Source organism: Amblyraja radiata, chromosome 16 (genome assembly GCF_010909765.2).
Source record: "Amblyraja radiata isolate CabotCenter1 chromosome 16, sAmbRad1.1.pri, whole genome shotgun sequence".
NCBI classification, from domain to species: domain Eukaryota; kingdom Metazoa; phylum Chordata; class Chondrichthyes; order Rajiformes; family Rajidae; genus Amblyraja; species Amblyraja radiata.
The window spans coordinates 6,087,250-6,099,668 of NC_045971.1; the positions used below are offsets into that span (position 1 = coordinate 6,087,250).

The following is a 12,419-nucleotide window of genomic DNA, read 5'->3' on the forward strand; positions in this document are numbered from 1 at the left end:
CTTAGTGTGTAAAGGAGTGGGGTTGCGAAATTGGGATGGCATAGAACCAGTGTGCCCGGGTGATCGATGGTCGGCGCGGACTCGGTGGGGGTGAGCCGAAAGGCCTGTTTCCATGCTGTATCTTTCAATCATAAAATAAGGATTCCAGAAAATGGTGCTGTTACAAAAGCTGGAGCGATGAACCTTAAAATAAACCTACATCTGGGCAGGTGATTGGACAGTGTGTGTTAACATTCCACAAGAACAGAGGTGTATTTTGAATTAGTAACCATTTTGAGTAAAGCAACATATTAGACATTGCCAGGATTCTTCAAAGGCTACAAATGATTTCGAGCTAATGCTGCACAGAGACAGCACCAGGATCAAATCTCTGGATGCTGGAACTGTGAGCTCGCAACAACAACTGCAACATCACAATGACAGGATGTTGCCAGGGCTAGAGGGTCTGAGTTATATATAGAGAGAGGTTGAGCAGGCTGGGACTCTATTCCTTGGAGCGCAGGAGGATGGGGGGGTGATCTTATAGAGGTGTAGAAAATCATGAGAGGAATAGATCGGGTAAATGCACAGTCTCTTACCCAGAGTAGGTGAATTGAGGACCAGAGGACATATGTTTCAGGTGAAGGGGAAAGATTTATTAGGAATCTGTGGGGTAACTTTTTCACACAAAGAGTGGTGGGTATATGGAACGAGCTGCCAGAGGAGTTAGTTGAGGCAGGGACTATCCCAGCGTTTAAGTAACAGTTACTTAGGTACATGGATGGAACAGGTTTGGAGGGATATGGGCCAAAACGCGGGCAGGTGGGACTAATGTAGATGGGGCATGTTGGCCAATGTGGGCAAGTTGGGCCTGTTTCCATGCTGTATGAGTCTATGACATTCTTGAGGACTGAACCACTTGGGGAACGGCTGCAGAGCTTCTGGTGATGGTGCTCCCAGTGAAGTAGTGCCGGGATCTAAACTCAGTGACAATGAAGGGCAGCTACATGGATAGGAAGCTGGAGGTGGTATTCTAATGACAAATGAAACTCCAGCTTGAAATCACACAGTTCTCCCGCAAAAAACTCCACAACAACGCAGGTAAATGTCGTTCATTCTACCATGCTGCACTTACTTCTGCAGGAATTGCTGCAAACCCTGTCGCCTCCTCTCTATAGCTTCAGTGTCATTAACTTGGAGAAATGCTTTCTTGCCCGGCAGTTCTGGGAGAGATCTGTGAAAACAAAAGCAAAGGCAAGGTCAGGTTTAGCTTTATTATTGTCATGTGTACCGAGGAACAGTCAAAAGCTTTGTTTGCAAGCTATCCAAATAGATCAGATATATTACACATAAATGCAATCGTTAAACTCAAGTCAAATAGAAAGAGCAAAGGGGAAGGTGCAGAGTGCAGAAGATAGTTCACAGCAATGTAGCATTATGGTTGTAGTGAATTGTAGCGATCTATCAACATTGTAGCATTATGGTTGTAGTGAATCATAGACAAAGACCACTGTCTGCAATGGGGTTTAGGTGAGTTGGGCAGTACCCTAGCTTATGGAAGGACCTACCCGTATATCACTGAGAAACGGCTTCACTGTTGGAGCCTCAACTTTCGACAGCATCTTGGATGAACTCTGGCCGGGCCAACAGTGGCAGCACCCGGTGTAACGATGCTAACCCTCCTACTGACTCCAGCATCACTAACTTTGGTTCCGTACCATGAATGCATGGTTGGGCAGGAGCCTCCGTCCAAGGTGTACTTACACTAGTCCAGCATTCTTCTGCAGCCGGCGTCTCAGCCACTCAAACTCCCGATACCGTCTTCGCACACAGGAGGATTTCACAGTGAACGCCTTGCTGTTTGTCTGAAAGAGTGCAGCAAAGAGCCTGTTATTAACCACATCCACCTTGACTTACACTCAAATTACAAGACTTGTCCCTGCAGGTGATGTAAGTAGCCTGGTCTTACAACACAGGCCAATAATTGACGTTGGTATTGTTGTTAATTTATGTATTATTGTAACATGTAGCAAGATATTGTGAAAAGCATTGGTGTATTAACCAATCAAATCAAACTACACGGGTACAATCTAGCCACACACAAGTACAACAAGTAGCGGAAAGAAAAAAATAAACAGAGTACAGAATATAATGTTACAGCTAGAGAAATTAACATATAATCCTTCAATGTGGTAGGTTGGGAGATTGAGACGACATCCTAGTTTGTGGGAGGTAGACACAAAATGCTGGAGTAACTCAGCGGGACAGGCAGCATCTCTGGAGAGAAGGAATGGGTGACGTTTCGGGTCGAGACCCTTCTTCAGACACTTCAAACTCAGAAGACTTTCAAAGTGAAAAGACTTCTTCAAACTCAGGTCTCGACCCGAAACGTCACCCATTCCTTCTCTCCAGAAATGCTGCCTGTCCCGCTGAGTTACTCCAGCATTTTATGTCTACCTTCGATTTAAACTAGCATCTGCAGTTCTTTCCTACACACTGGTTTGTGGGAAGGTCGCTGAGTAGTCTGATAGCAGCCGGGAAGAATCTGGTGCTAGGCGATTTCAAGCTTCTGTATCTTTGCCCGACGGGAGAGGGGAGAAGAGGGAATGACCAGGGTGTGAGTGGTCCTGCTTTCCTCAGGCAGTGCCCACTGCATGAAATTTTCAGATAAGGCGATTTTGGACTCCAGGGGAAAAATCTCTACCAGAATATGTAAACATTTTACCATTAACGCGTCGCTTTTTCGAGAAGATATGATTATACACAGACAAATAAACACACGAACAAACACACACACATCCAAGATCAGACTTTTAATAGGTATATGATAACCCTTGTTCTGGATTTCCACACCAGAAGATATGAAATCTGCCATTGCAATTCCCTTTAATGTTTATCATTTTATTGTAATAACAAAAACTGTAGATACTGGAAATATTAAAAAAAGAAAATAGTAGAGGTATTCAACAGGTCAGGCAGGGTCTATGTAGAAAGAGGCAGAGTTAATGTTTCAAATGGATGCAATCTGAAATGATAAAAGGCCGTTGAAACTCTTCAGTTTCTCTCTCCTTAGATGCTGCTTGACCTGCCGAGTTTTTAAACCACACTGCATCACTTTTGAGAAAACATCAATGACTATACTTACATAGAGGAATATTTTATAATCCACATACGACGCCCAAGAATTCTGATCTTGAATTTGTGGATCCTGCACCCTCACAGTGATGAATTCCTACCGAACATAATGTTTGAACGTTAAGTACATCAAATATAAAGGAGTGTGGTTTCATTCAAAGCTCACATGCTGTGAGCATTTCCCTTCTATTTCATTCCATCCTTTTCCCAGCTCGATAACAGGCAGACCTGAATAAACAAACGGGAAGATAGACACAATATGCTGGAGTAACTCAGCGGGACAGGCAACATCTCTGGAGAGAAGGAATGGGTGATGTTTCGGGTCGAGACACTTCCTCAGACTAGAGTCAGGAGAAAGGGAAAGGAGAGATATAGACGGTGGTTGAGAGGTATAGAACAAATGAATGAAAGATATGCAAAAAAAGTAATGATCATAAAGGAAACAGGCCATTGTTAGCTTTGCTAGGTGAGAACGAGAAGCTGGTGTGACTTGGGTGCGGGAGGGATGGAGAGGTAGGGAATGCAGGGGTTACTTGAAGTTAGAGAAATGCATACTGCTGGGTTGTAAGCTGCCCAAGCGAAATATGAGGTGCCATTCCTCCAATCTGCATTTGGCCTCACTGACAATGGAGGAGGCCTAAGACAGAAAGGTCAGTGTGAGAACGGGAAGGGGAATTGAAGTGTTTAGCAACCGGGAGATCAGGTAAGTCCAGGCAGACTGAGCGAAGGCGTTCAGCGAAATGAGACTGAGTGAAGGTGTTCGAGCTCGAGCTGATTCAAGTCATCATTGATCCTGATCGACTGGGTAAGAAGAAGATGATTTGTTTCAGACCTGCTACGTTTACTGCTTGGTTCACCTATCCCTTCCCACCCAAACCACCCCCCCCCACCAGGTGCTTTCCCCAGTAACCGCAGGAAATGCAACACCCATCGCTATACCTCCTCTCTCCACTCCATCCAGGGACCCAACTGTCCTTTCAGATGAGGCAGTGGTTCACATGCAGTTCCTTCAACCTCATCTACCGTATCCGCTGTTCCAGGTGTGGACTCCTATATATATATTGGCGAGACCAACACAAATTGGGTGATAGTTTCGCTGAACGAGTACGCTCAGTCCGCCTTGGCCTACGTGATCTTCCGGTTGCCAAACATTTTAACTCCCCTTCCGAGAGGAGGTAGTTGAGGAAAGTCCTGTAACAACATTGGAAAGACACTTGGACAGGTACATGGATAGGAAAGTCCCTTACGGTAGGCTCATCTAGAAGATGAAGATGCTTAGGATCCATGGTGACTTGGTAGTTACTATGTTCTAATTCTTTACCTCTTCCTCTTGCTCGTTCATCATTCTGTTCTCAGGTGAGGATTCAGGGCAGCATTTGAAGACCACAGACACACGGAGACAACCTTTCCATCGACACGACAACTTCTTGTTGTCCTTTACAAACGTGTAATCGATGAATCACCTTGCTGAAAAAGTAATTAAAATAGGATTAATTTGGGGGAGTTGATGGGAATGTGAGGAGAAAAGATCACAGGGAAATTCTTATTGCCATTAGTTAATTATCGTCAGCCTGCTAAGATATAGGGAAAAGCTTTGTTTGTGTGCTATCCAGAGCAAATCCTGCCGTATATGAATTCCATCAAGCACTACATGAGTACAACAGGGAGTGCAACGGGAAAAATATCAGAGAGCAGAATGTGGTGTGACATCATTATAACGTTACAGTTACAGAGAAAAAGTGCAAGATTCACAATGAAATAGATTGGAAGATTAGGACTAAACCCTCATTTATGGGAAGGCCGTTCAGTAGTCTGATATCAGTGGGGAGGGACTGTTTCTGAATCTGGTGGTACCTGATTGCAAGCGGATGTATCTTCTGCCGAAAGAGTGATCTGTGGGACCAGTTAGGCAGAAAACTTGAGATTCACACAGCAGTTTGTGTGGGGGGAAAAGGCCTTCCGCAATTCACCATTGAACAGCTTGCCTCCAATAATATGCTGAGCTCAACGCCACAGTAAACTCTCTCTCCATCAACCCTACTGCATCCGTTTAATATTTTGAAAACCATGATGAGTTCACCCTTAAGGGGCTGTCACACTTGGGCGACTATGATGAAGACTATCTACAACTACCTTCGACTACCCTCGATTACCTACGACCAACATGACGACCTACTACGACTAAACCTACGAGTAAAAAAAGTATCGATTTTTTCCATGGCAACGTTATTTTACTCGCGGGCATTTTTCAACATGTTGAAAAAAACGCCGCGACCTAGCTGAGGCCTCGAGTACACAGGGACTGTATTCGAGCATGAAGGAGAGTTACAAAGACCTCCTACGACCTCATGTCGACCATGCTGCGAGTATGAGTCGAGTGCAAACTCGCCAGAACTCGCGGGTTAGGTCACAGTTACAAATCAACACAAACTTTTTCAAACTGTCTTCATACTTTAACTCGTTAAAAGCCAATATCATTCGAGTTAAAGCATGCAGACTACACAAAGTCTGTGAAAGGATAATGTCCACAGCTCAAGCAATACAACAATAGCAGCAAAGAATATCAAGAATATCATGCATTTAATTGTCGGAATGAAGTCTGAAGGGTCCCAACCCGAAACGTCACCCATCCTTTTTTTCCAGAGATGCTGCCTGACCCACTGAGTCACTACAGCACTTTGTGTCCATTTTCAGTATAATCCAGCATCTTCAGTTCTTTTCTACACATGTTTTCTTGTCATATGTCCCAAAATGGAACAATTAAATTCTTACTAGTAGCAGTACAGCAGATATGGAAACATAGTACTCTGTAAAACCCATAATAATAAAGAAAAAATGTTGACTACATATATAAAAGAAACAAAGAAACAAATAAACAAACAATAATAGTGCAAAGACAATAATGCCCCAAAATCTATGTACGGTAGTTCAGCATAGCAATAAAGTAGAAAAGTGGAAAGAAAACTGAGAAAATATGTTATCAATCTCGATTCTTTCTTGTCTATTTAATAATACTGTTTTCAACATGACTGAGTATCTGTGAGTAAGATGGACAAGAGCAACAGTTCAGCTCATCTCTGGGCAGTTAGTAATCCAGGCAGTGGATTCCGACCCAGAGCCTCACCTTTCACCGTGGTTCCACATCCAAGTGACACTGGCAGCCAGCAGCAGGTCCAGACCTCTGCCCCACACGGCACTGAATGCCACCTCATTACACAAGCTGCAGTCCATGCAGGCACAGAGTCAACGTGCAACACACTGATATCACCTCCCTCCCGCCCGACAAACATCTCACGCAGAAGGGGAGGAGGGAGAGAAGGAAGGGGGTAGAGAGAGGAGAAGGGGGCAGGAGAGAGGAGGGGGGGAGAGAGCAGAGGGTAGAGAGAGAAGAGAGGAGGGAGAGAGAGAAGAGAGGAAGGAGAGAGAGAAGAGAGGAGGGAGAGAGAGAAGGAGGGGTAGAGAGACCGGGGAAGAGAGAAAAACTGTCCTGACATTTGTTCTTTCATTGGTTTAGGCAAAATATTAATTGGTGAAATTATTTGTTTTAATTGAAGAATAGTGGTGAAGAGCCACAACCTGAAATACAGCACAGTGGCAAAGTTAAATCACAAAGTAATCATTGCAAATGCCAAGTTTGTGCTATTAAAAAGCTGGGGAGGTTTACATTTCTCAAGATGGGTTGTCAGAATGTTGTTTGTAATTCTGCAGCCTGTTACACCAGACCTTCCCTTTAAACATCCAGCTGTTGCAGCATTGATAACAGTTGGAGAGAAGTTGGTGTCATCCCGATAGTGCCAAGAGGCTGAATGTAACAGCTGATAGGAAAGATTACTGAATCGTCCTGGGTCAATTTAAATTGTACGCAAAAACCCACAAACCCAGGGTCCCAGTAAGCAAGGTGTGCTCTCTCACGAGGCTCCACATCACATCGACCCTATCTCACCCTACTAAGCTTTTGTTGCAAGGTCCATCGTCAGATACAGGGGAAAAAAAGGTCTCGACCTGAAATGTCACCCATTCCTTCTCTCCAGGGATGCTGCCTGTCCTGCTGAGTTACTCCAGCTTTTTGTGTCTACAGTTTAAACCAGCATTTGCAGTTCCTTCATAAATAAAATGACTATATGCCTCACAGCGCCAGAGACCCGGGTTCCATCCTGGCTACAGGTGAACGGAGTTTGTATGTTGGCCCTGTGACCTGCGTGGGTTTTCTCCGAGATCTTCGGTTTCCTCCCACGCTGCAAAGATGTACAGGGTTGGTGGTTAATTGGCTGGTTATAAATGTACCATTGTCCCTAGTGTGTGTAGGGTAGTGTAAGTGTGCGGGGATCGCTGGTCAGTAAAGACTCAGTGGGCTGAAGGGCCTGTTTCTGCGCTGTATTTCTATACTAAATAAAACATGGCAACAGGAACAGCACACATGGTGAGAAAGTGGGGCAGAGACACAGGTGCTCACTACAACACTGAGATATCCAGCCTGCACTCCCTGCAACACTGCCAATTGCCTTTGTTTGTAATTTAGATATTTCAGATGTTGGGTTCAGTAACTTGTTCCAATTAGCTCCAATGGCATTGACAGAGCAGAACAATTCCTCCGTCTCTACCACATAAGCTCATAACTTCTTGATGAGAGGTTATGGAAAGAAGGCATGGGAATAGGGATAGGAAGAAGAGATAGATCAGCCATCAGGTTCTTGAACACTGCACAACATGAACTACTACCTCAGCATCAATTACCTTTTATGGCGATAATTGGGGACTTTGGTTGTGGTTCTTGATTAGTTCGGGTTTCAGGGGTTATGGGGAGAGGGCAGGAGAATCGGGTTAGGAGGGAGAGATAGATCAGCCATGATTGAATGGCAGAGTAGACTTGATTGTCAGCAGCGCGTCAGTTTTTTTCAACTTTTTCTTATTTTTTAGTATGTTTTAAAGTATGTATTTTGTGTTTCTCGGTGTGCTTTGTGTGGGGGGTGGTGTGGGGGGGTAAGGGGGAAACCGCTTCGGTCGCCTCCTCCATGGAGAGGCGACTTTTTCCAGGTCGCCTCCCCCGTGACCTAACATCAACGATCGGCGCGGCCTTTCCCGGAGACGTGCCCGGGGCTTCAGCGGCGGGCGCTGCGTGGACTCTCGGCGTGGAGCGGGTGAACCCTCGCTGGGGCTCGCTGGAGGGGAGCGCTCCGTTTCGCTGGCCCGGGGCAGCCGGCAGCCTGAAGTCGCAGCCTGAAGCCGCGGTCTGCAGAGCTCCAGCTGGTGCGGCGTCCCCCTCGTGGGGGACCCGGGGGAAGAAGAAGCCATCACTGCCGGCCCGCGGCCAACTTCTACCGCGGGGCCGGCATGGACTTACCATCACCCCTGGAGGGGAGCTTCGACCGCTGGCCCTGCAGTCTACGGTGCTTCTGGCTGCGGCGGGGACTTTAAATCTTGACCGCCGGCCTGCGGCCTACAACAACTTGAAGCCGCGGTCTCCGGTGAGGAAGAGCCGATACTGGACTGACTTTGGACTCTGGTCCTGTCCACGGGAGGGAAATGGAGGAGGACTGGCCAATTTTTGTGCCTTCCACCACAGTGATGAATGCTGTGGTGGATGTTTGTGTTACAGTTTGTGTGTTCTTTATTATTGTATCGCTGCTGACAACCCAAGGGGCGGGGCGCTACTCTGTGAGCGACTCGTGGCGTGCTGCTCCCGTATGTTTGTATGTGGAGCCACGTCAAAAAAAAATTTCTGTTGCGACAGACAATAAAGTTTTCTGAATCTGAATCTGAATTGGCCGAATGGTCTAATTCTGCTCCTATCACTTATGAACTATTATGCTTACCTAGTATCATTGAGTTATTAATTTATTGTATTATTGATTATTGCATATTTATTGTGTGTTATTGTGTTAATGGGCCGGTTAAGATAAAGCCAGTAAGAATTGAATTGTTCTGTTGCTGGTATGTATAACAATTAAACTCCTTTGTGCAGCCTAATCTGCAGACATGTACAAGCCAAGTTCCTCAAGGATCTCACAGATAAACCTTAGTCCAAAGTGACTGCCATACCTTTCCAAAATAAAGTACTGGTACTGGTGCTTGTATTATTTTCCAAAATAAAGGTGGATATTGTTCAACCTCTGCTCCTACTTAAAATAATTTGCACAAGGTTTTGCAGCCATAAATAAAGGTATTGACGACACAAGACTGTCAGGGAAATATCAGATTGCTTCAGATTAACAAATTGTTCTGGATTAAGTCACCTGAGGTTTAGCTGATTTTCATATCAAATTACATATAAATTCAATTCTAAATTCCACTTGGATAATGGGTCAAAAACAAAGAGCCCGTTTGTCTGTTTAGCTGAATACAAGAGGACCACTGGGCTTTGTCAAAAAAAGATAATGAGGTGCTTCTTATATCCTGGCTAACAAGCCTCAATTGACCAGTAGCGACAAAAGAGATTTATCTTATGCAAACAGATCAAGAATCACATCTCCTGATAAATGATAAAATCGGGAGTTCACATCAAAATTTATTCATTGACGGTAGACACAAAATGTTGGAATAACTCAGCAGGACATGTAGCATCTCATATTCCTCATATTTCGCCTGCACATCTTACAATCCAGCAGTATGAATATTGATTTCTCCAACTTCAAGTAACCCTTTCTTTCCCTCTTTCCACATCCATCCCACAGCCTAGTTCTCCGACTAGTGTCACTGCTCTTCTGATTAGAAACATAGAAACATAGAAATTAGGTGCAGGAGTAGGCCATTCGACCCTTCGAGCCTGCACCGCCATTCAATATGATCATGGCTGATCATCCAACTCAGTATCCCGTACCTGCCTTCTCTCCATACCCTCTGATCCCCTTAGCCACAAATTTTACTGATCGTGTGCATCTTTGTCACCTTCCCCTCTGCTAACAATGAATCCTTCGACATTTGATTCTCAACATCTGCTTTTCATTTTCACACCTTCCCATTCCATATCTCGAGTCTCCCTCTCTCCTGACTCTCAGTCTGAAGAAAGGTCGTCGCCAATCCATTTTCTCCAGAGATGCCGCCTGTCCCGCTGAGTTACTCCACAATTTTGCGTCTATAATCCAGCATCTGCAGCTCCTTCTTATACATAATTTCTTCATTGACTGTTTCCGTGGTATGACTTTATGACAGTGTATAAGCTTAAATACTTTTTCATCAGCTGAAATATGTTGAGAAACACAGCTACAGGAGGAAGCAAAACATGCACTCACGTGTTTCATTACCATTAATTGAGGCCAAAGCTGATCTGTCCTGATTGTATGGCTTTTTCCCACTACCATAACATAATATTATGTGACACAAATCAAAATCCTGTACCAGCGCAAACAAAGGCAGTGGCCAGAGCAAAGCGCCAGAAACCACCCAAGAGAACCAAGGACTATGAGTCTAGGAAGGAACTGCAGATAATAGACAATTGACAATAGGTGCAGGAGTAGTCCATTAAGCCCTTCGAGCCAGCACCGCCATTCAATGTGATCATGGCTGATCATCCCCAATCAGTACCCCGTACCTGCCTTCTCCCCATATCCCGACTCCACTATTTTTAAGAGCCCTATCTAGCTTTCTCTTGAAAGCATCCAGAGAACCTGCCTCCACCGCCCTCTGAGGCAGAGAATTCCACAGGCTCACCACTCTCTGTGAGAAAAAGTGTTTCCTCGTCTCCGTTCTAAAAGGCTTACTCCCTATTCTTAAACTGTGGCCCCTGGACTCCCCCAACATCGTTGGGGGAGTCCAGCCTCTAGCGTGTCCAAACCCTTAACAATCTTATATGTTTCAATGAGATGCCCTCTCATCCTTCTAAAATCCAGAATGTACCAGCCCAGCTGCTGATGTTGGTTTAAACCGAAGATAGACATAAAATGCTGGAGTAACTCAGCAGGACAGGCAGCATCTCTGGAGAGAAGGAATGGGTGATGTTTTGGGTCGCGACCCTTCATCAGACTATGTACAAGGACTATGAGATGTGTTGACATGTGTAAGTGTTGCCGGGATACAACGAATCGAGGAGAAATAAAACAGCATCTTTGAAGTGTGTTTATTATATTCGGATCAAGGCGAAGATCTGACAAGGTGAGTTCATAAGTGACAGGAGCAGAATTAGACCATTCGGCCCATCAAGTCTACTCTGCCATCCAATCAAAAAGCTGATCTATCTCTCCCTCTCAACCCCATTCTCCTGCCTTCTCCTCATAACCCCCGACACCCGTACTAATCAAGAATCTATCTATCTCTGCCTTAAAAAATATCCACTGACTTGGCCTCCACAACCTTCTGTGACAAATAATTCCACAGATTCAACACCCTCTGATGGAGGTGAGGCGGACTGAGGCCAGGGAATGGCCCAGTGACACAGACCTCTGGTGCATGTCACCTCTCGGGGAGCGGAGAGGAGGGGAGATGGACTCTATTTAATGTGTAGGAAGGAACTGCAGATGCTGATTTACACCGAAGGAAGACACAAAGTGCAGGAGTAACTCAGCGGGACAGGCAGCATCCCTGGAGAGAAGGAATGGGTAACGTTTCGGGTCGAGACCCTTCTTCAGACTGAGAGTCAGGGGAGAGGGCGACACAGGGATGAGGAAGGGTAAGGTGTGAGAACGAGACATCAAAGGGGATGGGGCTCAAGGAAAAGATTGTAATAATAGCTGGGAGAAGTTGACATCGAAGCAAACAGAGATAAAATGTAATGGGGGGGGCAGCCTATTTAATGTTTCACTATTTAAACCTTATTTGATGTCCAGTGGAGAATAGTTATTGTTATTGACGACACGCAGTTATAAAGCGGCCGCTTTTACCTGACTACAGCTGTCAACGATCTCTCCCTCCCGCAGCTTCCGGCAGTGCACCGGCGCCGGGTCCCTCTTCCCCACCCACCCCTGGGCACATCCGGTCCGCCGCCGCCAGGCGCCGGGCTCCCGCCGCCGCCGCCGCCGCCCCCCCCCCCCCCCCCCCAACCCCACCTTCCCACAGACCCGTCTCTCCCCCCCCCCCCTCCCCCCGCGCCCCGCCGGCGCCGGCGCCCAGCATCTGCAGCGAGAACATGGGTAAGTAAAGATGCTCCAGTCTTCCCCTCGCTGTTGATGTGGGGGCGGGAGTGTTGTGGTGGTAAGGGGGGGGGGGGAGGGGGAGAGACGGGCGGGGTTGGGGTCCGGTATTGTCTCTGGGGGGGGGGGGGTGGCGAGCGCTGCTTCTCCCCCGGGCCCGGCCTCCCCTCCCCTCCCCCCCCAACACAAAAGTTGGGGCTCTGGCGCGCGCGCGAGCCTGGGGACGGTATCAAGAAAACGAGT

The 12,419-nt window shown here is 46.3% G+C and overlaps 2 protein-coding genes across 4 annotated transcripts in view; one reads left to right on the plus strand and one right to left on the minus strand.

The window, feature by feature from the left end:
- snx11 (sorting nexin 11) overlaps window positions 1-11,997 on the minus strand; it is a 61,356-nt gene extending 49,359 nt beyond the window's left edge. The window contains exons 1-5 of one of the 3 annotated variants that reach the window (XM_033034970.1): window positions 11,928-11,997; window positions 4,436-4,581; window positions 3,125-3,211; window positions 1,744-1,844; window positions 1,115-1,213 (exon numbers count right to left, since the gene is read on the minus strand). In XM_033034970.1, coding sequence (XP_032890861.1) covers window positions 1,115-1,213; window positions 1,744-1,844; window positions 3,125-3,211; window positions 4,436-4,459 — 311 coding nt within the window. In that variant the 5' untranslated portion in view covers window positions 4,460-4,581; window positions 11,928-11,997. Of the gene's footprint in view, window positions 1-1,114; window positions 1,214-1,743; window positions 1,845-3,124; window positions 3,212-4,361; window positions 4,582-6,238; window positions 6,322-11,927 lie in introns of those variants that run through there. The other 2 variants (XM_033034971.1, XM_033034969.1) reach the window with 2 other exon arrangements.
- Window positions 11,998-12,074: 77 nt separating this feature from the next.
- Window positions 12,075-12,419, plus strand: part of LOC116981840 (chromobox protein homolog 1-like) — a 41,177-nt gene continuing 40,832 nt past the window's right edge. Inside the window, exon 1 of the mRNA XM_033034972.1 lies at window positions 12,075-12,176. Coding sequence (XP_032890863.1) covers window positions 12,173-12,176 — 4 coding nt within the window. The 5' untranslated portion in view covers window positions 12,075-12,172. The remainder of the gene's footprint in view (window positions 12,177-12,419) is intronic.